At 40.1% G+C, this 26,881-nt stretch overlaps 2 protein-coding genes across 4 annotated transcripts in view; one reads left to right on the top strand and one right to left on the bottom strand.

Moving 5' to 3' along the window:
• Positions 1–753: 753 nt before the first annotated feature.
• On the bottom strand, positions 754–12,924 carry LOC128372483 (exportin-5). The gene is made up of 33 exons (XM_053332576.1): positions 12,823–12,924; positions 12,310–12,431; positions 12,146–12,218; positions 11,899–12,036; positions 10,834–11,016; positions 10,608–10,634; positions 10,319–10,504; positions 9,616–9,692; positions 9,477–9,521; positions 9,270–9,360; positions 9,068–9,151; positions 8,830–8,955; positions 8,221–8,311; positions 7,993–8,121; positions 7,776–7,891; positions 7,533–7,688; positions 7,271–7,312; positions 7,082–7,171; positions 6,762–6,961; positions 6,562–6,664; positions 6,249–6,430; positions 6,025–6,125; positions 5,833–5,929; positions 5,599–5,734; positions 5,370–5,468; positions 5,207–5,253; positions 4,886–4,992; positions 4,202–4,261; positions 4,029–4,123; positions 3,823–3,930; positions 3,382–3,519; positions 2,992–3,156; positions 754–2,735 (listed from the first exon to the last, which is right to left on the bottom strand). Exons 1-33 carry the CDS (start codon positions 12,922–12,924, stop codon positions 2,589–2,591), a joined length of 3,663 nt encoding a protein of 1,220 aa, XP_053188551.1. The 3' UTR covers positions 754–2,588.
• A 3,000-nt stretch (positions 12,925–15,924) lies between these two features.
• tp53bp2a (tumor protein p53 binding protein, 2a) overlaps positions 15,925–26,881 on the top strand; it is a 30,138-nt gene continuing 19,181 nt past the window's right edge. For 2 of the 3 annotated variants that reach the window (XM_053332917.1, XM_053332915.1), the window contains exons 1-2: positions 15,925–15,990; positions 16,298–16,454. In XM_053332917.1, coding sequence (XP_053188892.1) covers positions 16,428–16,454 — 27 coding nt within the window. In that variant the 5' untranslated portion in view covers positions 15,925–15,990; positions 16,298–16,427. Of the gene's footprint in view, positions 15,991–16,099; positions 16,197–16,297; positions 16,455–26,881 lie in introns of those variants that run through there. The other variant, XM_053332916.1, reaches the window with a different exon arrangement.

The following is a 26,881-nucleotide window of genomic DNA, read 5'->3' as shown; positions in this document are numbered from 1 at the left end:
CAGACGACCGCCTATTGTCCATGGAGCTTACATGGATTTATTCATTAAGTGCCAAAATACTTGAGAACAAAGTCAATAACATACCATCTGCAGACTGGACGGGATTCATCCATGATTAAACAAGTTTCTTCTTCTCCTCAGTTAACGCTGTCGGGCCACACGGCGGCTGGCAGGCAGGCAGGCAGTTCGTCAGCGCCCCCATCGACCCGGAGTGTGAACTGACCCTTCATCGACCCCGCTGCTGATTATATGAATTTAAATCCAAAACTTCCCTCCTTCTTTTGTTCTAATACTGCTGCAGGACACGGACTCACTTAAATTATTAAAAACTGAGATTGAAGTTATTGGCAATATTTTGACCAAATAAGCACAGAGAATAAATTTGATCTATAAACATCGTTTCCCCAGGTTCATTGTCAAAAATGGTTATTGACAAACTTTACAAGGTTTTCTTAAGATATTTTGGCAGCTAACTATCAAACATGCAAATGTAAATATTCTCAAATATTTACACATTTAAACATATTGTAACAATACACTGGCATTAGGTAGCAAACCTTACATTTATAACTGCAGGCTTATGATCATTTTGCAATTGTTTAGAATGTGTAAATACAATATAATTATGAACAATTAAATAGACTATATTTCAACTAGTTTTGTATTTATAAACCAAAAAACAAGACACATTTTACACAATTGAAAATGTTTTTTTTCTCCTTTTATTTAAAAACAACAAAATATAAACCACACTACACATTTTAAAAGTCAATTTTCTCCTTTTTACAGAAAATTTTCATTTTAGTGTTGAACAAACTTTTTTCTTTTCTTTTGTAAATGGCCACATCACCACAAAAACAGCAAGGTCAATTCATTTGAATACTTCATGACTGTTTCTAATCCTGGGAGTCTGAGTGTGATGTCAACTTGTTTACAGTACAACATTTGATATGTAGACTCATCCGTAAGCATGGAGAGAAGTAAAGGGGCTCACTGAGTCAGAATATGTAAACTCCCATTTATTTTATGCTGAACCTACACAATACAAAGTTTTAAAAGAAAATCACTCTCTACCATGACGGCTCCATAAGAGCAAAAATACATCCAACAAATATGCTTAAAAACAATCCCTTGAACAATGAAGGAATGTAGTGCTGGTTCATCTTTTTTTTCCATGGCTGGCAAAACCAGAACGAACACAAATGAACATGTGAAAAAAAATACCTCTAATACAACAGACTTGGTTTAAGCTACAAACTGGTTGAGTCTACCCTTAAATAATCTTTATTAAAGTTAAATGTAATTAGGTTTTCTTCCTAGGATATGACTGTGAGGTCGCATTTGTCAAACGACTCAACAATGAGTGCTTTGGCACAAAAATGTGTTAGGGTAGTTTGTAATATATGTGCTCTGCATTAAATAAGCTATTTAAAACAGTACTTGGGCTGTGTTAGTTGTGCTGATATGAAGAATTGGCAAGACGTGAACAATCTTTGCCCTAATTACTGTACATTATCTGCAAAATAGAATACTGTAGCTAATTTAAATCCAAGACAACCATTTGTGAAAAAACACAATCCAGCTGCTTTTTTTGTTTTTCTTAGGTTATGTTTCCGTAGTATCTTCACCCCATCATAGGGAACATCGCAACCTGAGGTACCCATTAGCACATCCTCCACAATCAGAAACTGCATTCAAGCTCATCCAGTGAAAAGGAAATTAAAATATAAGTTTATGTAGATATTTCTTTTTCCTTTCTTAACCAGGGACGTAACAGCCTAAGTGTGGTAGCATGGTAACACAACGTATCTGCCAACACTAACTTCCAATATGAGGATTTTTGTTTAAAAGAACAATGGGTCTCCACCTCTCCAAAAGCCACACACACACACACACACACAGACTCAATTTTCTTTCTAAGTATGCTAACAGGCCACTCGTGCAGCCTCATGGTTTTACCGGATTCTGCTCATTTGGATATCCCATTTTGGAAATGCCCATTTCGATGCTGAATATCTTTTAGACCAGAGCTGGGTCATAGCATTTTTCTAGTTCCATAAATCTGTGAAATGCTTAGTGTGCAAGATGGGAAATGGACAAATACTGCCCCTTGCAAAGGAAAAAGGCCCACACAAAAATTACAGAATACGTAACTGCCCTATTTCAAGGTAGTTTTGTGGCTGAGTAGAGCTTCTGTTGCAGAGCATATCTTAATGGTTAGGCTGCTATTTTAAGATGGTCTCATAACAAAATCTGACAGATTCAATCTCAAATGTTTCCCAAAAATGTCCATAACCCTATACACACACATCCTTCAGTGGTATCTTCTGTGAGATACTTTCCAACAGAAATGACCAGATGAAAAATATTAGCTATGTGTCAGTGGTGCTGTGTAATACAGCAAATTAGCAGCAGTAATGCATTTTATAGCAGAACGATGAGGGTTAAAATAAATTGAGGAACAGCAGTGTTGACAGATATGTTGGATAGTGCACACCGCCCTGCCAAGAGGATGCTGAGGGGAAACCCTGGTGCATACACATAAGTCTTCAGTCAGTATGAGAGTCCATTAGAATCATTATGTGTTCCTACAGGGTATTATTCTCTGGGGAGAAGAGAGCTGCCAGGCCCAGTGGTTCATTGCTTGGCACATCTTTGTCTTGCTTCGGCTTTTTAAAGAGCGATGGAAGATTCCGGATATGAACCTCCTTCCTGAACTGCTGGCACAGAGCTGTCTGTTGGCAGGGGACAGAGAGGAGAGGTTAAACAGAACTATCCCAGATCTACCAGAAAGAATTTCATTAAATTGTACAACCCTGTTGAGCCGTCACACATCTTCTGCAGCCTAGCACAGAAGATTTACAACACCGGAATCACACTGCTGAGTAATGACTTGCACTATTAACAGCGTCTCTGGTCATATCTGACTAGCAGTCTACAACCATACATACTAGGGAGGCACTGCTCTCTAGTGGCCAAATGTGGCATTACCCCAATAGTTCCTGCAATGAGCTTCCTGAATTGGTCTTTCCTCTTCTTGTCTCCAACGTTCTGGGCATTGGGATCCATCAGCCTGTGGTCATACTGGTCCAGAGCCTCCACATTGATGTTTGGAATCTGCGTCATCACTGCTCTCAGCTCAATATAACGAGGTCGCTAAGGTGGATGGACAGATATATGTACGCACAAGCAAGGAGATTAAAAGAGATGCAATTTCTGGAATTAACCTGCAAGTCCCACAGATAAAGCTTCACATTTGGAAATATATTACAGTCCTAAAAACTTCAACTTTTAACAGGGAAAATGGATCAAACCAAGGTAAAAAAAAAAAGAAAAAAAAAAAAGCCAGACAGAGACAGAGATGGTTGCCATTAATCTCACCAGGTTTTCATAGATGAGCATGGCCAGCTGAGAGAGGGTAGATTTGCAGACTTCATGCTGCCCATGAACTTGAAGGCCCCTCAGAACACTGGTATAAAACCACATCACTGCCTCAGGAAGAAGATTGCCCCCTACAACCTGGCGAGAGAGAGGACAGATGTGGGAGGAAACCTTATAAAGAATGTGCAACTTTTAGACGAAACTAAAAACTTTTTACACCCACGTGGAAGTCCACAGGTGGTGAGTGATACCCTGAATAATTTTTGGTGCATTTATTATTTTAACCATTCAATGAATTAATTTGACATAGCAGAGGCCAAACAGTTCATTAAACAATTATATGAATATACCAGATTTAGCGGTCAGAAAGGTGGCAATGGTTTAAATGAAAAATTGTTATACAGACTTCTATTAAATCATTTGTTTCATTGAGTGTGCTACCTGCCGCAGAAGGGTCCAGCAGACCATGGAAGCAGTGCGGTGGCAGTTAGTGGTGTCTTTCCACGACAGTGAGGTGAAGGACAGCGTCAATAGGTTCATGTAGATGGTCTGGACAATGAAAAAGAGAAACCTTGAGTTCATGTAAAGCTTGTAATGAGTGAGTATGAGGTCCACTATGAATGTTTTACAGTGTGTCGGAGGCTGACCTCGTGTTTCATCAGGCATTTTCCCAGCTCAGTCAGCTCCTCTGTGGGCTGTGTAGAAGACGCCGTCTGCACTGAATCCATCATCATGTCTTCCTCTAATAGTACAAATTACAGGCAAAACTATCAGACATTTGTCCAATGTGGATTCAAATATTCTAATTTTGGGCTCTCACCATCGATTTCCTCCTTATTTGCTGCTGGTTCAGGCACTTTTCTTGAAATACAGCTCACAGCTAGAAGGAAGAAGAGAGCATTACAGCCACCCAATAACTCAACTCCCCAGTTCCCCCTCAGTCTTAAGAGTAAAAGCTGATCAGGCAGTTGTGCGCTATATCCATCAAATCCCCATATTTTTTTAGTATCCTTTCAGTAGAGAAACATTACAAATTCATCCTCAAACCAGTGTTGTAACTATTTTAGTTTGGGATTTCACGGTAAATTATATTACACTTGACAAACTGCAAAAATACGTTACATGTACACCAAGATGAATGCGAAAACAACAGCAGTGAATGAAATGAAATATACGGCTGCTTTTTATTTGTACTATTGTTTTGTTCCATCATGTGTGTGAAACAAAGCTCATCATCAATTCTAATCAAATTTTAGTACTTAACAAAAAAAAGATTTTGAAAAAGATATTTTCAGATCATGTGAGGCAGGAGATTGCCCATCACGCTAACAAAGTTTTTCTAAAAGGAATCATCTACCCCAATATGTCTCAGCTGTACCATTTCCAGGTGATTAATTAATCTTTAAATCAGCTCTGTACAATTGTTTTATATGTTTGTTATGTATGTATGAAACTATCAGAGGCCGTGGTTACTAAAGGGTGTCAGGGGGGTAAAAGTACTTACTGAGAAGATCAAGCACCTCCCTGGTGAGCAGGCGTACAAGCTGCTCCTCCAACATCTCCTGCGTCACCTGACTGTCTTGGTACACCACCACCTCCTCATCCTCACCACTAAAAATAGACAAATGATTGACATGTCACCACCATGACAAGTCCACATATTCAAATTGTAGCTTCAACACAGTGAGCCGTCAAAAAACTAGACATAATATCCACACAACTATATCCATTCCTGACTGTGTTTGACAAGCACTGATCCAATGTCTCTCACACACACACACACACACACACACACACACACACACGAGACTAATCTACAACTTACTTGACAGAAGTCCTCTGGTTGATGACCTGCCACTTCATGTTGAGACTCTATTGGATAAAACAGAAGAAAAAGATTAAGCATCTAAACAATAGAGTGAAAATACATTTTCTAATGTTGAGATGAATGATGATTGCTACAGAATAAGTAGCGCAGGGCCCCTGACCTGCAACATGAAGGTGAACAGAGAGCTCAGCAGGGGGCAAAGGAGGCTGTCGTAGTACTCCTGAGGACATGATTGCACCAATTGCCTCAGAAACACACGTACACTGGTTAAGGAAACATGATGTTCACATAAAGCAGTAGCTCAAGTTGTATCCATCTCAATAAGATCTTATTTTAAAATCAGAGTTATGGCAAAGGCTGGCAGTGAAGCAAAAGCAAATAAGGATATGAATCATAGGACGAAGTCTGTGGTCAGGCACATGGTCGAGGGAGGCCAAGGCAGAGGCAGCTATTTCTTCAGCCAACCTCTCAATTGTGTAGAATTCCTGCTGCAAAGACAGACCTGCATTTCCCAAGACGTGGAAGCTGCAGGGGTAGAGAGAGAAAAACAAAAAGATGTTGTAAATAATACAAATATAAAGTTTAGGGGAAATAAATGCAAAGTGCTACAATACAATTCTCACCAGTTGTCATTCAATGTGGTGAAAAATCCCTGCATGCGCTCCAGGCTGGATCTATACATAGGAGCGTCATAAATATCCAGGAGATGCTGAGAGAGACCTGGAGACAGCATGGCATTGAGAATGTATTATCATAATGTTGACAGATGATGTCTCACTATGACCAAAAGACAGCATGTGGAAAAAAATGCTCACCAAGAATCACATTTTTCTCTGCATCCATCACCTCGTGGGCCCTGGAGAAGGTCTCACTTAGACGAGCCCTGTTCTCTGGCAGGAACAGACTGTTGTGAGTCCTGTGAGCGAGAAGCGAGGAAAAGAAACTTGTCATTAAAAACCCTCATACCCCTTTTACACCAAGGTCTTGGGAAAACAGCAGTCAAGTTTTTGATATGAAGGATAAAAATCCGTAAGTGTACCTGATTAGAGCCAGCAGGTTGGGCAGCAAAAGCAGAAACTGGGCGGTGAAGGGGTTTCTGTAGATGGGAGCTCCAGCTGGGGTGTAGCCCACCACAAAGCCCCCAGCCTTGGCCTCATCCAGCTCTGCAGGCCAACGTGCCCGTTTCACCACGCCCAACATGGCATACAAACAGAAACTCAGCTAGGAGCAGGATGAAAAAGAGAGACAAAATTGGTGTTTAATATTCCAGCAAAGTCTACATGAATCTAAAAAAATGACTTTGTTCTCAGAGCTTACACACCAACTCATTTTATTCACATCCATACACTTACCCGCCCTCTATTAAGGCCTGCTGTGTCGGCATCTTTACTCTGCGCAGTGACCATTTGATCAGCTCCAGCAAAGGACAGGAAGGCGACAGGGTCCCACAGCACACTGGAAGACAAAGAAGAGAAAACAATTAATTACCTGTTCTGACATTAAAATACATCATGTACAATTTAGACAAAAACCTGAAGGAGTTCAGACACACCGTCTCATCTCTTCTGAAGTCCATTCTGCAACCACAGAGGCCATAAGTTCATCTAAAAAAGCCTTCTGCTTTGCAAAGTCTTTGAACTGGTTACTGATGAGCACCAGAGCTTCCATCAGTGAACATTTCTCCATGTGAGTCAGTGTGGTGTCGTTCGAGAACAGCTTCTTCACGTGATTGTAAAACATGTCGAAACAAGGCTGCAGGGGAACAAAAAGAAATTATACAACAGTCATAAACATTAATCCATGCCTGTTCAGGTACTTGTTTTGTGCATAAAATACATCACCCGAAAGTAAGTATAATGTTGGGATATTTACCAAAATGAACTGTGGGTAATCCCGGCAAATCTTGATGATGGAAGAGCAGGCATGCCTCCTCACATTCTTTACAGCTCGGGTCCGAGGTGCCTGAAGTTGGAGAAAACATTTTTTTGGTCTTGGATGTGAAGGATGAAAAAAAAAAAAAAAAAAATTGCTGATAAATTTGGTTCTGTGACGGAAACTCACCTTATTTTCCTGGATGATATCAAATGTGATGGCTTTAAACAGCTGTAGAGCCAAAAGAATATGGGACGGTCAATGCATTGCAAAAAAAGATAAATATTCACTCGCTAGTTATTAAGTTTCAAAAGGAGTAGTTGTTACTGCTTTAATTATTTAAATGACAAAGGGGACATTTTGAAAAAAAAAAAAAAAATACTGTATGATGCATTTAATGTTCAAATTATGGATTTCCATATGTCTGTAGCTAGAGAATGCCTTCTCTGACCTTGTAAAGGACCTGAGGCAGGAAGTGCTGTCTGTGTATGACAAACGGAAACAGAGCGGAGACGTTGGTGAGCACACAGGACAAGATGAGCGGGTCTTTGGTGTCGTAGTTCAGCACGGCCTGCAGCAGCTCCATGCTCTGATCTATAGGCAACTGCTACTCGGACAGAAGTAGACAGTGAGGGAAAATGTTCACATCATTGCAATCAACAGCTTTTCTTATGTGGTTTTGTTTTCTTGTTACCTCCTCTCCTAGAGTTCTGAAGATCTGTGCGACCATGCACTCCATGAAGATAGTCATGGCGTCCCACTGGACCACTGACGGAGACAATAAGGTGCACAGGCCCTCAGCAGTCTTAGCTAGTGGGGGGGGTGAGAGAGAGACAAATGATGCAGAATCCAAAATAGAGAGTTATCAATCTCGTCTCTGATTCCACAGGTGTCAGAAGCAAAACACTTACATGCAGTATCTCCAGTATCGATGGGGCTGGTGATCTGATACTGCAACCATTCTGCTGCTATCTGGAAAGCCTGCAGAGGAACAATGCGACATGCAGCCCTCACCACCTCTCCCTGCTGCGCTCGGAAAGCTGTGAAGAATGAAAATGCAACATAAAATACAAAAGGTCTAGGGATAAAATAAAGATTACAGATTGTAAGTCAAGCCAAGCTACATACAAAATACTTACAGTTAAAGAATGAGTAGAAGTCCTCATCACTGTCAAAGTCCACCCTGGAGTACTCACAACTTGGGTTATCATTTTTAGATGGAAACCCAGTCTGGAAAGAAAGACAAAAGTTTAAGTATTACCCAGTGTGGCCTTCATGTACACTGGGAAAGGTAACGATGTAGGGGTGTGACGATACACTCAGCTCACGAGACGAGACACGATATTGGGTTCATGAGACGAGATTTCAACTATATTTTTAAGAAAACTTCAATGAGGAAATATGTCACAAAATGGAAATAATGCAGATGCATTTTGAAATGTTTTAACTAATCATCTTATAATGAATCACTTCAGTTCTACTTTCTAAATATATAATTATCGTATGCAGCACTGTAAAACGTTTCCTCATATAGATAGATATTTTATAGATGGATAATTTAGGTATTTATGGAAATAACAACCATAAATTCAAAAGTTAGTATACCAAAATAGCAAAAAGTAAATTATATAAAGTAGAAAAAAATTCTGATATATATATATAAATTAAATAAAGAATCGCAAGACAACATTCACTTCGACAAGAAACATCGTCTCTACACTCCTATAACGCTGACATCACTGTCCCACCTTGACAAGGTTGATCATAGATGCTCTGAGGTATTTGACAGCCATCTCCACAACAGCTGCTTCTTTTGCCAGAGTCTCATGTCTGAACAAAGCTCCCCAAGTAGCCACAGTGGATGACTTCAAAAACTGTAGAAGAAAAAAAAAAAGAAAAAAAAAAAAGCACAAGATGAGAAATCAGGCTCAGCTGCACGATTCATATTAGAGGTGAAAGCTTTTTGGTGAAGTACTTTCATCTCACCTGACTGGAATGTGTAGTGAAGGCTAAAATGGCTTCCATGTACTTGCCGAGATTTGCAGGTACCTCAACCTCTACATCTGAACCCTGTGGAGAAAACATAATAATTTTACTTATAAGTCTGAATGTGTGTGTATGTGTATGTGGATCAAGCACAGATACGAGACCATGTGAACTGTTTGTGATCAAATTACTACAAACTCACCACTAATGAACAAAGCTGGCTTCCCAGTGCGCAGAGGACCTGACACAGTCTCTTCAGGAAGCTGTAACGCCGCTCCACTACCTCTACTGCTCTATGGTAGTAAAAAAAACAGCAACAACTGAGTCACAGCCAGATGTACTGAATACATTTTTAACTGTCCAACATCTGTTTTTATGCTGCAGCAGTCAGGTGTGTCACATTACTTACTGTGCATCAGAGGATTTCTTGCATATTGCTAGTCCATCTGCTGACCTGTAATCAGACAGACACATGCCAGTCAGTAACAGAGGAAAGGACATGTTGCAGCTTGTTAAGAGGGATGATGCAGAGGATCAGTTGTACTCACTGGGCTGCAGAAAGGATGTAGTGGATGGCCACATCATCAAACAGCAGCATGAATGGCTTCCTATCCTCCAGCTTACCCTGTGGCAGAATGATACAGCTGATTAAAAGCAGCTTATTACTATCAAATAAATGTTTGACATGTATCCAATTATTGTAATTACGCTACGGTTGTATTATTAATATATACTAAATATTCTAACAAGAAAGCAGTCAGAGAACACATAACTCAACCAAGGCAAGGCAAGGCAGTTTGATCTGAAACTTATACAAGAAATTAAGTACTTTATTGGGCTTATTCATGTATTCAATGCATCAACTTTGGTGGGACTTGATGAGAATTTGTAGTAGTAACAAAATATTTGGAGAAAGATTTTAAAGGGTAGAAAATCTAGTAGTTCTGTCTTGTACTAAGGGTTAGGGTTTAAATCAGGGTTTATGAGCCAAAACAATATGTTATAAATGGCCACATGGTAGCGCTATTGTTCTGGATCTTCATCAAAATCTATTCACTTCTTTGGGCTAACTTCACACCACATCCCATTAAAAGCCATTGGATTGTTTTTTTTTGTTTTTTTAAGAGATCATAGCAACTGTCTGACCAACAGACACAAACAAATCTGCCTGAAAGCTCCTCAGTGGAGGTGAAAATGACATCATATTTGCCTTAAGGCTCAACCATGGCCTGTGAAATCCCAGTGACTCACCTTCCGTCTGATGGCGATGAGCAGACACTCTGCTGCCTCCAGCTGCAGCTCGGGCTCACTCAGCAGCAGACACAGCATCTCCAGCAGGTGACAGTTTCCAGAAGTTATGTGCACCAGAGACACCCAGTCTATGTAGCCCGCAAGTGTGTTGAGTGTTGTCACAGCGACTCGACAGTGAGCTTTGGTCTGTGTGTGGAAGGACAGGAGAGCGATGAATATAGAGCCTGGTCACATCGGAGTTATGAAGACAAGTACATTTTATAGCAGACTTGCACTTATGTTGTCTTACCTGTATTTCGTGCCCTGGTGACCCTTTCTGTATTAAAAAAAAAAGAACAAAAACAAAACATATGAGGCAAATATTTTAGCCACTTCAATGTTTCCACACTTGATTTAGCAATATCAATGATTCTGTGTCAAAAAATAACAAAATTGTGAAATATATAACTCAATTCTAATGTTACTTTCTCTACAAAAGAAGAAAAAAAGATAGCAATAATTAAGACCACACTGACCAGTTTACGGTAGTCTTCAACATTAAGATGCAGAATGGCCATCATGAAGCTGAAGATGTTATCCATGTTTTGCGTGAGCGTCTGCTGGATGTCTCTGCGGCGCTGTGTGGGCAACGTCTGGAAGGTGATCACATCCTCTGCTAGCCTCAATAGGATCAGCATCACCAGCTCTGTCTGTGCCTCCTATGAAAAACAAGAGGTCAATTTTTTAGTAGAAGTTAAAAAAGTCCATAACAATAAAGATTAAAAGGATAGGTTCACAACACTCAGAGGTTTTCCTCGCTGTAAACAGTGTACTCAAACAGTCATTTTGTGCATATTTAATGTTTATATGAAGCTTATATGAGGAGACAGCCTCATATAAGCCTGGCTCCTCCTGTCCACATATCAAAGAGTCCTTGGGCAAGATACTGAAGCCCAAATTGCTCCTGATGGCTGTGTGAGTGTGGGAAAAAGTGAACCTATCCTTTAATAAGCCTCTTTAACCACAAAAACTCTTTCTTTAGTCCATTATTACTAACTCATGTTGCGTAGAACAAGACCATTTAACCCACTAAACCTATTTAAAGATAAAGAAGTCAGTGAAATGTGTACAAAATGATGAATGAGAGAAAAATTCTAACCCCTCCCCCTGTATCTTTTTTGAAAATCAGCTTAGAAAGGCCAAAACTTCATTGGTGTATTTTTCATGAATTTATTATGAATTTCAAATGCCCACAAAGTGCTGAGGTAGCTTAAACTTGTACTGTGAAAATTGCTGCTGATTTGCCTTTGCTACATTAGTTAATTATTTATGTCACTGGTTGACGCCCCTTACCACATTACAAATCACACACACACCTCCATGTGGCAGGATGCACATGTGCAGAATGTATGAAATGAAGCGATGATAAATACAGTCTTAAAAAAACAAATGAAAAACATGCTATTTATTTCCTGAAAGATGACATGCCTGTCAGAGGCCAAGCTGACATGAAACATGAAAATAATCCATTCTCGATTGGTATTATTTAGCATGCAAGATATTACATAATCCCATTTCTGCTCTACATAAAATTCACTCACCCCTTGGCTTGTGAGAGCCTCCATCTCTTTAAGCATATCTGGCCAATGTTGAGGCCATTCTCTCTTTATCATTTCTACAATGATTCGTGACAGGACATCTTTAATGTGACTCTCCTCCTCCAGGATAGGATGAGTACCCTATAAGAATCAAAGCAGGTAGTAGTTAAGTGTCATTTCATTTTAATAGAGCCACATGACAGATGGATATTACACTACATGTTGTTAACAGTCTAGAAATCACACTCACCTTTGATAACAGCTGCATGGCACAGTCCTTTAGCTGGACTTTTTCTTGCTGTTGCATATTGTTCCACCTGAACCTAAAAGGAAAAAACGGTCTTTCTTTTACAAACACAATATTGATCATGCAGTTAGTTACACTTGATTTATGATAGGTTGTGTCACACTCACTTGACGACGTGCTCCAGGATTTGCAAACCAAAGTGTCTCACTACAGCCGACTGGGCTTTGTCGGCTAATTGCAAGCCACATGGGACGCAGAAGGAGCTTGTCTCTTTAAACTCCTCACAAAACTAGTAACACACACACATACACAATTAGGTTATATTTCAAACAGCAACAACATCACAGATAAATACTTAACATAAAATAGCATACAGATAAGCTACCAACCACCAATTCAATATAAGGTGCCGCGTTGCTATTAGTAACACAGTCTTTGCCGTTTCTATGAATGAATGTGGTGATGAGGTGGTAAACATGGCACACCGGCTAGCTCGCAAAGCATCTGTCTATCATCACCGCGAATGTAAACTCATTAAACTGAAACTGTATGATAAAAGCGGAATTTTTCAACTCAGCTAATCACTTAATTCAACTTTCACAGCAGCTACAGTAACGCTAAATGTCAAGCTGAGCTATCTAATTAGCAGTTAGCTAGCGTAACCTGTATAACGATGCTACCTTTAGGGCCTCCAGTCGGTAAACTTGGCTCGTTTCTGGGTCCATTATCACATTCACAGCTTTGATGAGCTGGTCACACACGGAAGCCACCTGGTCGGCCATGACTTCAGGTAGCGTCTGACTCTATATCAAGACGAAAAGCGAGGGGCTCCCTTATGCAAAACACCTGCACAACACTCGGCTACGTGTGCTGCTCAGGGAGGCTCCAACGTGCACAAAACGTGCTACGTAGTTTGAACCTTTTGCTCGCCGTAGAAGAGGAATTATGGGAGTTGGAGTACAAGCGACATAAAATAATTAAATAAATAAATAAAGATCGTCTATACATTGGCAGATAAATCACTCCTAACCCTATACAGTCTATGCTCCTAACTAACGTTATTTCTATAGCACCTTTCAAAACCTAAGTTACAAGGCGCTTCACCCAATACAATATGAACAGAATAACTTACAATAAGAAAAACACAATAGAAAAATAAAATCAAGCATAAATAGATGAAACATTAAACAATAAATAAAACAACAAATATACACGGAAATTGTCTTTAAACGTTTTTTTTAAATGATGTATGGACTCAGCTAACCTGATTATGAGGAGGAGTTTGTTCTACAGCGTTGGCACTACAACAGTAAAAGCATGGTCTCCTTTAGTTTTAAGCCTGTAGAATTCAGTGGCATCTAGTGAAACAGACTTGACAGATACAACTGAGTACTTTTTATATGTATGTTTTCAATAATGTGTAATCATCTTAAAATAAGAGTTACATGAGAATAAGCCCTTTATATCTACATAGGGAGTGAGTCCTCTTCCACAGAGCCTGCCATGTTTCTGCAGTAGCACAGAACAGACAGACCAAACACACTTTTTTTTACAGTCTGATACACTGGTCCTTTAATATGGTCATTTCATAATGTCTAATTCATTCATTTATTATTGAATGCTGTGTGGTCCATTACAAGTAATTGTACAAATATCAACAATATTAGTATTCTGTGTGTACTTGATCTTGTTTATGACCATAAGACCCACTTTTTCCAATGTGTTATGTAAAACTAATGTCCTACTCATTACACCTACAAACAGCGAAGCTTTATCAAAGATTGCATCCACACATAAGAGCAGAGTATTTCTATATAATGTATGTCTGATATGGCATTTCCACAATTTTTTTAATTGAGTAGTAAAAAAACAACACATTTACTCCATCTCCCTCATTGAAAAATCCACAATCAATAAATATGCAAATATTCTTTCATTTCAAAATGTACCTGCTGGTTACAAGATGCCTCCTACTTTACTGAAATGTCACATTTCCACATCACATTGGTGCAAGCTGTACACTGAAAGCTCTACACTTAGTTGTGATCTCGCCAATAATGCTCGTAGGTAAACGTCTCAAACTCTCATACTTCCACTAAGATAAATGTGAAAACAGCCTTTAGTATCAAACTCTGCACAACGTCAAACTCTCCAGTGGATAAGAAAAAAAATGTTTGACTAGAAGGGGAAATCTTTAATATCTTTAATTGAAATCATGACAAGTTGAAACATATCTACTAATTAAGCCTGATTAACCAAGGAGGATCATTGGGGAAAAATGAACTGGTGGGCCCCCCACTGATCTTCCATTCTCCCACCCTATGTGCAATGAGCAACCTCTGCCCCAGGTTTGTTGAGTAGTAATTTGATTGCACATAAAACTGAAATCATGTCTAAAATTTTGATTTTGACACCGGGGGCTTCTTGATTAGGAAACAAATAGGTCCCACCACAGTAACACTTTTATCATGTCAGTGGACATTGTGTTTAAATAGTGCATAGGCCATTTCCACACAATACATTTTGACTTGTCATAGTAAGAAAAGTGCTGGCACAACTAATAAGCCTAATGATAGCTTTGCTCTATTTAAGTGTCTCAGTAAGTGTGAGAGCAAGCCTTCGGGGACAATGCGAAAGCAGCTCAGTGAAATTCAATTATGTTTTTCAATGGTGATGTGTTGAAATGTCTTCCATTAAAAGGACTATGTTCAAACAAATTGTACATCGGATCATTACAAACCAGCTGACACACAGTGAGCATCGAGCTTTCAGGTTCCCTGAAGCTCTTGGACAGAGTTATAGAGGTATTCAGAAACTAGGAATTATAAGTAGCTTTATTTGCATGCTCATACAAAGCATGGAGCATCTAAAAGTAAAGGATGTCAATCTGTCAAACATTAGAGATATTTTAGTTTAAGACCATCAAAAATGTGTCTTTCTAATTATCACTTCATTTTGATGTCAAGTTTGATCGAGCTTATCAATCAGTTGGCCAATCGTTCCCAATTCCAGCTCCTAAGATATGAATATTTACTGTAGTCTTCTTAGACAGGATCTACTGGGCTTAGCCCCCAATCTTGTCAACTCCTAAATCCACCCCTGGTTGCATCTTTACCAACAAATGACAAAACTGCTTGGCCCATCCACTCCAACAACAGCACAGGACTTTGTTGGCATTGAGTTGCCATCACTTGTATAACTCCATAACACTCGCTATGTGAGAAGGGCCAAGAACATCCTCAAAGACAAAAATAGCTTCTTCCCAACTGTCACAAACCTTCCGAACTCTGATAATTAGCTATGCCCATAATGTGCAATACACTCTTTACCGTATTTTATTTCTTTATTCTTTCATTTATAGCGTATCTATTCATTTAATTATTTATTTGTATTTGTTTTTAAATGCACCTCTGGGATTGTCACATAAGTAATTTCGTTGTGCTATCAAATGACAATCAAGAAGTGATTGCATCTTGAAAACTTGTAGTTTGGTGCCAAAAATACGAACAGAGTGAGACATCTTACTTTTCTCTGATTCAATTTAGGTTGAGACCTTTAATGCAAGTTTGATTTGTCGCTGAAGATCTTGTCGACTACTTGAATAATGCTAAAGTGGATTAAACTGTTGTAAAACAGTTTTTATTAGCCGGATATGGCACAGTTTCATGATTCAAACCAGGCATGTTTGAAAGATGGGGGTGTTTGTTTTGTGCTTAGGACGGGGCGGAGCTAGAATTCCACAGAGGAGCGAGTTTCCTCCGTCGACGTCACTCTGGGATAGGCTGTGAGCTACTGAGCAACGCTGTCAGCCAACGGGGGTTTGGGACTGATTACCTACGCGTCCTCCGGTAAGTAAAACATAGAAAACATCGAATAATTCCCTCATAATTGTACAGATTGTTTTATGTGTGACTTTTGGGTAAATGTAGAGGTTTTTTCCCTGGTAGTGCCTCTCGTTCACAACGAGACGCTACAAAGTTGTAAGCGATGCTTTCCAAACTACAACGGAAACTTTTGTCGTGAAGGCCTTGTTATTTGTTGCAACAGGTCCACGGTACGGGACTATAACTACTGTGTGTTTTAGTGTTGGTGATATGTTTGGTTGAGTTCATAAAAAAACCCAGTGTGCTGTGTGTATGTGTTTTTTAAAAGCAGGACGGGACCCCCAAGCAGGAGAAAGTCGCCTTGCCCATTGCGGGTTTAGGCTCTGGGATTAAAGTGCTCGATAGTCGCGCTGCTTTCGTCGAAACTGCCAGCGGGGATTCATGCTGTGTTGGTTAGCTAAATGCGGTACGGAGCTACAATGATGCCGGTGAGTTTACGTTTTATTTTACTTACACTACTACAAGTTTCAACGTTGTCTCGTAGCTAAATATTAACATGTCGACACTCATATTTATATCTCGTCGCAGTATCGACGCCGTGTTTACCTGAGCATTTAAATTGACGTGGCAAGTTAAAGCTACCTTGTGCCGTCATATTATTATTATTATTATTATTATTATTATTATTATTATTACTACATCAGCACAGGCTCCTCATGTGAAGTTTATTAGTTGTGACAGCCGTGTGTGTGACCTCTACATGTGGTTATTAGTCGTCTAATTTATTTACTTCTTGGGATACTCCAGGAATATACTTCCTTTGAAGTGATTCCAAATGATCAAAATGCATTTATCTATCTCGTCCATACCTGTCAATGTTGTGTAATGGCTTAGAGTTATTTTTTAAAGATAACAAAATGCCCAAATTCTCGGATTCCAGCTTCTCAACTGGAATGTGAATATTTTCTGTTTTCTCTAGTCTTCTATGACTTGAAGCTGTATGTCTTTGGGTTGTGTAGCCTACTGTTGTAGACAACATTGAGATATTTAAGGATGTCACCTTGAGCTCTGACATTTTTAAAAAACATTTTCCAACATTCTTCTGATCAGATTAATTGATAATGGGTAATGATCATTAGTCGCAGCGCTGATATGAATTCATACTCAGCAGTTTGCTCCATTAAGTAAAAAGCTTTATTAGTATTTACACATACATTTAGCACACACACAACAAGCAGTGGGTAGCTGCCAAGTCTGGCTGGCACTATGCTAACCTCAGAGCTGGATCCCTGCCATGTCATCATCGTCGTCATCATCATCATCATCTTCAAAGGTCTATCAACTATTGCTTTTGCTGCAGTGTATGGTTGTATCTCTCAGCACTTAAATGTTTAGGGAGGGCAGTGGGACAGTGGTCTTTGTGCATGTGTGCTCATTGTAGATTTGGGTTGCAACTAATATTTAGTTGCAGCCTTTCAATTTTTCTATGTCAGTTAAATACTGATTGGATTACCCTTCAAAATTTCCTAGAGGCCTGGGGTGACATCATCATATCGTCTGTTTTTGTTACACCTTAAAGGATAGGTTCACAGTTTTTCAAGTTTGTCTTAAAACAACGCTCAAGAGCCCAAATGAACACTGAAAGAGGTTTTCCTTGCTGTGCTTGTAATGTAAAGTGATGGGGAAAAATCCATTGTGTCTTTTTGTGCAAAAATGCATAAAAGTATATCTGAAGAGTATATGAGGCTTCAGCAGCCTGAGTTAGTCATATCAAGTGGATATGTAACACGTATAGTATTTTTAGCATCAAATTCCCTCTTTGTGTTTCCCTTTTGTACTGTGGTGGCTAAATAGTAACAAAAGGAGGGACTTTGACACTAAAAAGACTAAAGCTCAAAGATATGTACTTGATTTGACTCATTTTGATGGCTGAAGCTTCATATTAGCTTCAGATAAACTTTTGAATACATGGAGGACTGCGGATTTTGCCTGCCTCCTCTTACACTGTAAGTGCATTATGAAGTGATCTTCAAATGGCCAGTATGAACAGGACAGATGATTATGGCCAGAAAAACCTGTCAATGTGCATTAATGATTGTTTTAAGACAGACTTGAAAAATTGTAAACCAGCTCTTTAAATTATTAATCTGCTCATTTTCTGTTGGTCGGCTAATCATCATCATCATTTTGGCGCTAGTGGTGCATTACTACTTTACTAATTTAAAAAATGACCCTCATTACCTGGATGTTAATCATGTGGCATGTGGCGTTTTTCTGAAGCATCTCAGGTTAACTTTATCTTATGTGTTTGTGGTTAACAACTACCTAAAGTCACAATCTCTACAACGCACTTTCACTTTGTTTTATAGTGATTTTTAGTAACTTGTACAAGATCTAGTGTAATGTTACCCTTCTTGACTCAGACCTGTACTTGCAGTGAAACGGCTCGACACTGAATTAATCATCTGAGCAGTAGAGATAGGGTTGTATTTAGATGACTCCTGTCTGGTGCATGACCTCAGTCTGCTTCTCACACACGGTCATTTGTTATTATCAAGCCCAGCTCTGTGGGACATCGATATAAATTATCCTCCGTACATGTTTTCATACGAGATCTATTTCTTTATATGCCTCATTAGACGTCAGAAGTGTCCACCTTTTTATTCCAAATCTATCACTGGAGAATGAATGTGTTAGTTTGTGTGTTAGAGTGAGATACAGCTTCTGGTGTTCGCCTGATAAACACAAAATGGCCTCTATATAGCCATGTTTGATGTGAGGTATTGTCTTAGAAATTACAGCCACAGCCCATGACCCTGCTTGTACAGGCCAGGGGCTCGGGGGTAGTGAGAATTGTGTCGTAATTGCGGGCTGGGATGGTAAATAAGGGGTCACTGTTTTCTGAACACAATGAGCTACGGGGACTCTTTAGCAGCATGTTGTACAGAGCACATTGTGTGTGCCTGAGCTGTGGCAGCACCCTGATAAGGGATTCACGCCCTTTATTGAACTATAGCACGGTATAACTCGTATACCTCAGGGTTTACAGGGTCTCCGTGTCTATTTAAACCAGCACTTGTTCATATTGATGCCACATACAGGCTAAAATACTTCCCTGGTTTATCAGGACATATTTCAGTGTGTAGTAATTTTACATTGTTTACAATAAACTATTTGAGCAACATTTTTGTGTTTTGATTAAAATCATTCAGGGAATAGTTTCTTCATTATTTTGTTTTTTTTTTTTAAATCTCACAGGCACAAATCCTCTATCACTTCCTCATTTCTTTCCCATGACAAGTTGCTTGCCGTGTAGATTTTGAAGTAGATAAACTTTTGTGTTCCTTGCTTTGATGATTTAGGCCTGTGCTTTCCATTCTTTGTGCATATTTTGCAGTTCAACCACAACAAATCCCACTGTTGCTTGACTTTGTGACGGTATTATGACGGTGGGAAAATGAGGTAATGCTCTGGGAAGCCTGGTTTAACTGTGTATGTCAACAGAAATCCGAGTGTGCTTTCTCTGTGGCCACCACGGGCTTTGTGTTTACTCTGTGGGAGAGTTTGCAGTGGTTACGTAAGCAGACGGTCACATCAGTGATAGGACAATAAAGGACATTCAAGGGCAATGTTTTGACTTTTATCTGAAGAAGAGGAGTTGTCAGGATGATTTTACTGGTAGAAAGGAGTGGTTTAAATACAGTGGCACCAACCCAGGAAGCTGTTTTATCTGTGCAGTATCTTCAGAGCACCGAGCACTGTACCACTGTGTACACACGGATGATTCACTCATCCCCGGGCAGAGCAGGAAATATTTGAGGTAAAGGGAAGAGCCAGTGCACGGTTGAAAGCTTAGGTGAACCTGTTAACCACATGATGTTTGAAGATTTGAAGAATAATGTTCTTGAATGCATACATTAAGACTGTGCAGCTCACTAATGCCCAATACAACACCACATTAGCCTGGTTTCTGAGGGTGGGGAGGGCTCACTAGAGTCACCTGAGCAGGTATCCGCTTACCCAACTTGAAATACTGACTCACTGAGTGTTGTTTCTCAGTTCTGTATGTGAGGTGAAAAGCTGAATTTCACATTTAAGTGGTGCAGTTCCAGAAAGACCCCCCCACCACCACCACCACCACCCTTTACAGACAGTGAGGACATTGTAACAGCATTGTCTGAGGAAACACTAGTCTAGCTCTGGGGAACACAGGGGCACATGGTTCAGGAGTGTACCCAGGGTGGTCCGGGAATCAGCTTTCAAGGAATCTCGTGGCACTTTTTGACTAAATAATCTTAGGAGCTAAATAGGGAATTAACAATCCCTGTTCTACCACTCCTCAAGAACCATGAAGATGAGGTAAAGTAAACAGATAACTGAAATAAATGTTATAAAATGGCCTCTTTTTTTTTTTTTTAGATTAAATATTCTGTAACAAGATAACTACACAGCTGTTAATTTGTTCTTTATAATTTACTGTTGCATGACTATTATGTTTTAATGGATGTTCTTCTGCTATATAACATTTCAGTTTAAAAGTTCTGGTTACTGGAAACCAGTGCTTGCTGCTGCGTGAGTAAAACCCCTGGCTTGGGGTCTTTTTGGGGGACTGGAACTGTTGCAGCCAGTGGAGTCACATTAAGATCTCGTTTCCTCTGGTTATAGTGTGGGTGATGTTCCTGAACTCTAAAAACAGAAAAGGGCTTATCATATCATACCCCGCCTCTTCCAGTCACCTGCTCTCCTGCTTTCCGGATGTCTCTTTTGCATACAGCAGAATAAATACAACAATGACATCATTTGTTTTTTTTAGGAACCCAATTAGTGTCTTGAATAGCTCTCGGCTTATAATTTGACTCATGAGATGAGCGCCGATAAAAGATAATTACTAAAGTCTCATACAACACAATTCTACTTAATGCTTCAGTTTTCAGTCATTTATTTATATAACTCTTCTAGGTGATTCAAAGCTATGTCTATCTGTAATATTTGAAGGGAACTAAAAATAGGTGTAGGGCTCTCAAGCCTTGACAGTTTGCTGCGGTCCTGTTGTTTCTCTGAATGACTTCACCCTCCCGTTAAGATGGCTTTGAAAAAAAAAAGAAGAATAAATCCTCTCCATTCAGCTCAATTTTGACTTCCACTTGCCTCGTCTCACAGATAAGCACAAAGTCAGAACTGTCTCACCATGTGGACCAGGACTGACAGAGTATTGCAAGAGCACAGATCATGAAGTGATGGGCTAAGTACTGCAGTGCAGAAGGAGAGAGGAGCGTGTCCTGATCAAAGAGTCACAACTCGCTGCAGCTTCAGTGTGTCGAAAAAACTGTGTGGTGTTTTTTTTTTTCTAAATGCAGCTGAATGATTCTCCTGTGTTTCCTGATTCCCTCTGCGTTCTGCTGTTCGTTACCCCCTGACCTTTCCTCCCTCGCCCCCTCATCCCCCTAATGCAGTATAGAGAAAGAGAGAGAGAGAGAGGGAGAGTGTGAACAAGAGATGAAGAGGAATAATGCATAAAGCCATTAGGGAGTTTTCTGCTGCCTCGCCTTTTTGAAGGACTGCTACGTTGGAACAGTTTCAACTCTTGAAGCTGTGGCAGGGGAGAAGCGAGACGCACACAGATGAAGATGCTGCTGCAGTGTCTCACACGCTGGCTGTAATTAGATTCCGAGGTGACTCCCTCAACAAGACCCTAGTTGACTCATTCGCTTACCGCAGCAATATCTGTAATTGAAAGTGTGTTGGTGAACAGAGGGGCCCAGCAGCTCGGAGTTGAGACCCCTTGGGCACGGTCAAGGATACGACCTCCCCCCTCCCCCAAATTATCTTCCGCCGCTGTCACACTGTCCACTTTCCCAGTTGTCCCAATCCTCCAGCAGACATTTGATCAGATGTTGTATATCTGTGGCGGTCAATCCCGATGCATCATATCCAGCTTGTCTGACATCTTGGCTCATATGTTCTGACTACATCTGTGCTCCTCCAAGGCAGAGAAATAGTCACAAATAGCACTGATATTTATAAACTGTAGATAGAAGTATGTTTTTTTTATATATAATATTGTTCTTTTTTATTATCTTATCCTACCGGAGCACTCTGCTTATTACCTTAATTGTTGCTACCATAATTGTTCTTCTTCTGACTGACTTATTTATTCACTCTCACACTTATTAGCAGGAGGTTGTAATCAGGTCTGCTCAGGACTACAATGACACAATATAATCTGCGTTTGGTTTACGACTTCTCTATTTCACAACTTTAACAATGAATGATTCAAATCAACAGCAGGCTTCTTTACAACTTTCCACAAAAGGTTCAGCCTCTTTACTCCAGTTTAAATAGTGCGGGAAAGCTTAGTCTATGAGTAATAAATAATAAATAATTCTTTCTAGATAATATTTTCTGGATCAACCTTAAAAAACATGAGTATTTCCTTTTATTTTGTCCTATATTAAATTGACTTCATATGTGCCTTTTGACTCTTAGCCATTTTAATTTTAGGTATATTCTTTTTTATATTCAGAACAAAAAATAAAGCTTAAGATTAATCAGTACTAAAAATCTCAGTACTGAAAAAATGGCACATCAGTCAGGATAATGGGTTCTTTGATAAACATTAAAAAGGAGATCATAATCTCTGATGTCGTTGGTGTTTTTAGTTGTGTTGATGTGACAGGGCAGACTTTAATTTGCTCGTTATGTCCTGGTGATGTGGAGTACTTTCATTACAGCACAATCCCTCATGATTTGTCTATTCTTAGAAGCAGGAAACTGCAGTGGCAGACAGTTTTGATCACTCTTAACTCAATATGCCACCAATTCCATTTGGACAGTGATCTTGAGAGTGGAATTGACCCTCACAAGTAGAGAGTGGGGTTGCGAGGAAGGACACATGGATTGATATGCTGTCAGGCTTCACATCAACATACGAGCACCTTTCTTTTTAATTTTTCTTTTGCATTAAGATGATGATCTGCCAACTGCTCTCTTTATGTGTGCCACTCTTTTATTGCGCTGTGCATGTACGTTATCTAAATGATCAGTGGGAGTGGCGCACACACGGGCACAGCATTCCTCCCTCTAATTGGTTGCAGCTACAGTGTTGATTTTTAAAGCTCAAGTCATCTCAGAGTCCTCTGTCTAAACAACTGGAGAGTCTTGAAAAGCCTGTTCCCTTAGGCATGCAATCAATGGTATCTACTTCAGAGCCCCTTAGGCTTAAATGGGAGAAAGGATCCAAATCACACAGTAAAAGGCTAAGTCAGCATCTAATTTAAAGCTGTAGGGTTTATAGCATTTGTCTTTAGAATATTTAGAATAGCCCACACCTTCCTTCAGCCACTGCATCTTACTAAACTTCATACAGGAAAGAATCATAAAAAAACAAGCCTGTTTCCCAACAATAACCCAGAACATTTGTTACAGTGTATCTCTTTGTTTCTTCCTGTCTCAACCTCTCAACCCTTTTCAACACGGCAGGTCAAGTAAATGCTGCCAGCTGCACTCACTCTCCTCCTTTTAGATGTGTTCTTATTACAGTGTCTTTTTGTCTGAGGCGTTGATGTTACAGCCTTTCATCTCCGAGAGACACACACTCCTATCTGTGTTATTTTGTCTGCATAAGAGGATCTTAAGCAGCTTCTACTGACCCCCAAGACTGTGTAGGTTTTTGTTCTACCCGAGTCACTACAGTACCTAATTAAATAGATTTAACAACTTTTAAACCTGCTGCTGTACAACTAAACTGTGAAATATACTCATGAGAGTGAACACCTGCATAGTTTGGCTTTCTCTACAATTTACAGCTTGTGGTCTTGCTGCAAGCCTTCGAATTTAAGCTTACTATTGTAACATTGAGCCAGTGAAAAGCTATATTTTTATATAGCGGATTAACTTAATCCCTGAGATATAGCCCCAATGACCTCGCCTTATAGCTGCTCTGCTTTGAGAATATCTACAGTGTGCACTGACGCAGGCTGCGGTGTATATGGACACATTTCTTCACACTTGCTATAATTGTTGGTGTACGATTTTGGGCTTTCACATTGGTCCCTGACCCAGGGAGACGACTCCACATGAGCTTTGACTTAACTGATACTGTAATGCATTTTGAACTCTGTCACTATCAGCAGCAGGAGCAGCCTGTCCCCTTTCTCCTTTCCATGGGTGATATCTTTGCCCTGTCTCAAGGTAGGAGAAAAGTGCAATTCAGCAGATGCTTCTGTCAACCGGAAGACATTTTTGTCACACACTCTCATATTAAATTCAGATTGGTACTGTTCAGCTCTCCTAGGCCACCTAATGCAGTCTTGTTTGGTATTTTGCTTTAAACAGGCTTATCATGTTGGTATTGAACTGTTTAATTTTACTTATGAATATTTAATGAGCTCTCAAGTTGTTTGGCTGAGAAGAAACAAGGAGTACGGGCTCTCTCCTCTCCTCTCACTTTAAGTAGACAACTTGCTGCCAATCTTTTCCACCAATCAGGATAGCCGCGGCTCTGGTCTGTAGTCGGGCTGGGCAAATTAAAATGTTCAATAGCTAGAAGACCTTTTCTGAAGTTGATGTACTTTACTGTACATTTGATTCAAACTGGACTTTTACTTTTCTGACATCCTTCTCAAGCATCTGAGAAATATTTTTGGAAAAGTTGAAATAGTTCAATTCAAACAATAATGGACCATATAGTGTCTCATGATAAAGACTGTTCTGCAATATGAGTGCAGTGATAACGTGAGTAAACAATATTAATATTATGTTGAACCCTTTTTTATCACATTAATTGTTCCCTAAACAAACACCATGAATATGCATATGAATAAGATGTATGAAAATGGATCGAATTAGCTTATTTGATTATGCGTATAAAGCACGTGTGCAATATGCTAACCTATAAGTGGTAGATGAAGGTCAGCGGTAAATGCTAACTCATCTCGATGGAGGCTTGGGCCGGCTAGCTGGCCCTGGATCATTAACTTTAGTGCTGAGAGGAATTGGCTTTCAGTGTAGGCATAGCCACTCCCCCCCTCTGCCAGCCCCCACCCCATGACTCCATTCCCCCTCCCATCAGTGTTTCTCTCTCCTCACTCTCTTTCACTCCTACACCCCTTCCACCCACCCCTCCCCTCGCTCTGTTGTCTCTCTTTCACTCTCCAAATATTAACAGGGTTATTTGAATGTCCTACATTGCTGGGAAGTTGTGATGATGTCAGCTGCTTTGCGTTGGTCTCTGAATGGCTGTTTGGGAATCTTCTGCTAAATGCAGATACATCAGAATGACTTCAGCTGAGGTTTTTTTTAGTTACTATGCTGTGACGATGTCGTTCCACAACTACGTACGACAAACACTAAAACCTGCCTGATTAGCTGATTGGAAGATAAGTCTAGTTTCTGACTTTGTTCTCTTGGGTGGTCCTCCAGCTATTAGGTCTTCTATGGGCAACGATGAACGCAGGAGCAATGTCTGTTTACAGCTTCCTGCACTGTAGATTACTGACAAGGGTGACTCACTGCTGCTGATTCGCTCCATTGATGGGGATCTCTCATTTATATCCCTGTGGAACAAACCAGTTGAGTCAGGCCCTCTGAGTCAGACCGTCACCCTTTACTTCCACCTTCCCCTCCTGTATTGTTGCTAAGGAGATTTTCAGAGGAAACATATCACCTGCCCACTCACTTCCACTCACTTCATTTGAAGAATAAAAGGGGAATAAAGCCACTTACCTTAAGCAGTGTTGAAGATTTACTCAGTTCACCCGACAGTTCAAAAGCAACTCAAATACTTTTGTTTCTGCAGCTGCTCTGCATGTTCTCACCCCCTTTCCAAGCCCTTTGTGTCTGTGACCCTGCTGACCTGATGTTCCCACCATGGTCCCTGTAGGCACGGCCGTTCATGGCAACATACTGAGAATAGAAAAAATCTGACAGTCTAACCTGGGGGTTTCAAACAATGAGAGAGGGGGGAAAACAATAGTATCCTAACTATAAAACACTTTCCAGGTTATTCTTTGGCTGCTGCTGCTCTATTGCAGCATCGCCGAAGTCAGTGTGAAGACTTGACATTGTGCCAAAACCCGCGGCTGAAACAAACGGTTCAATAAGTCAAGTCGTTCCACGTTATAATATTGGGTTTATTACGGCCTTATCAAAGCTCTCACTCCTAACGTGTGATCAGATTCCAGCTGAGACGATAGTACTGCACGACTCTGAAAGCCTCGTAAGCATATATCTGTGTATGACTACAGACAGACACGTTTTCACTTTTATTGCTACTGTCAGTATTTGTATAGGTCTTAAAGCATCACGCAGGCAGAAGATGACATTAAACTCCCAGATGTGTATTTTTAAATTGACTGTCATAGCTGTAGTTTGACATTTTATTACACTGGACCCCTGATATCTGTTATAGCAATAAAAAATAAATTATATATAAGTATTGATTTGAAACTTTCTTAAAATGTTTGTCAGCAATACACTACATGTCATAGTTTCAGTATTGAACATACCTGGCAACCTTAAAGATGTTTGTTGTCAGACAGCTCAGTTTCCTGCTCTGTTTTTCAGTGTGTTTATTTTTTGTCGCAGCAACGGAAGACTTTCACATTGTGTCAGTGAGGGTTTCATCGAGATCGTCTGTTTCGTTTTAGAAAGTCGTAAACCAGACTCAGCCGTCTGTCAGTCACACACTGACATAGAAATCCAGCTTCTCCAGAGTCCTCAGTGCTCTGCTTCTTCAGAGTGCTCGGCAGGGGGGTGTGTGTGTGTGTGTGTGTGTGTGTGTGTGTGTCAGTGTGGTGACAGCACTAGTTGCTGAAATGGAATTCGAGGAGCCGGCCTCTGATTTCTGTGTTGACATAGAGGAATGAGGGTTGGGACACTGATACTCCTTTCAGCAAAGCATGCATATCAACACACA

This window comes from Scomber japonicus, chromosome 14 (assembly GCF_027409825.1).
Source record: "Scomber japonicus isolate fScoJap1 chromosome 14, fScoJap1.pri, whole genome shotgun sequence".
Lineage (NCBI taxonomy): Eukaryota > Metazoa > Chordata > Actinopteri > Scombriformes > Scombridae > Scomber > Scomber japonicus.
The sequence above is the reverse complement of the archived record's forward strand: the minus strand, read 5'-3'. Positions and strand labels throughout refer to the sequence as shown.

Excerpts from the sequence above, each read along its gene's own strand:
- LOC128372483 (XM_053332576.1), bottom strand. The coding sequence starts at position 12,924 with ATGGCCGACCAGGTGGCTTCCGTGTGTGACCAGCTCATCAAAGCTGTG. Across the intron at positions 12,219-12,309 it reads ATCCTGGAGCACGTCGTCAA|GTTCAGGTGGAACAATATGC; the intron begins GTGAGTGTGACA and ends TTTTCCTTTTAG. Across the intron at positions 2,736-2,991 it reads TCATTGCAGGAACTATTGGG|ACAGCTCTGTGCCAGCAGTT; the intron begins GTAATGCCACAT and ends CCCTGCCAACAG.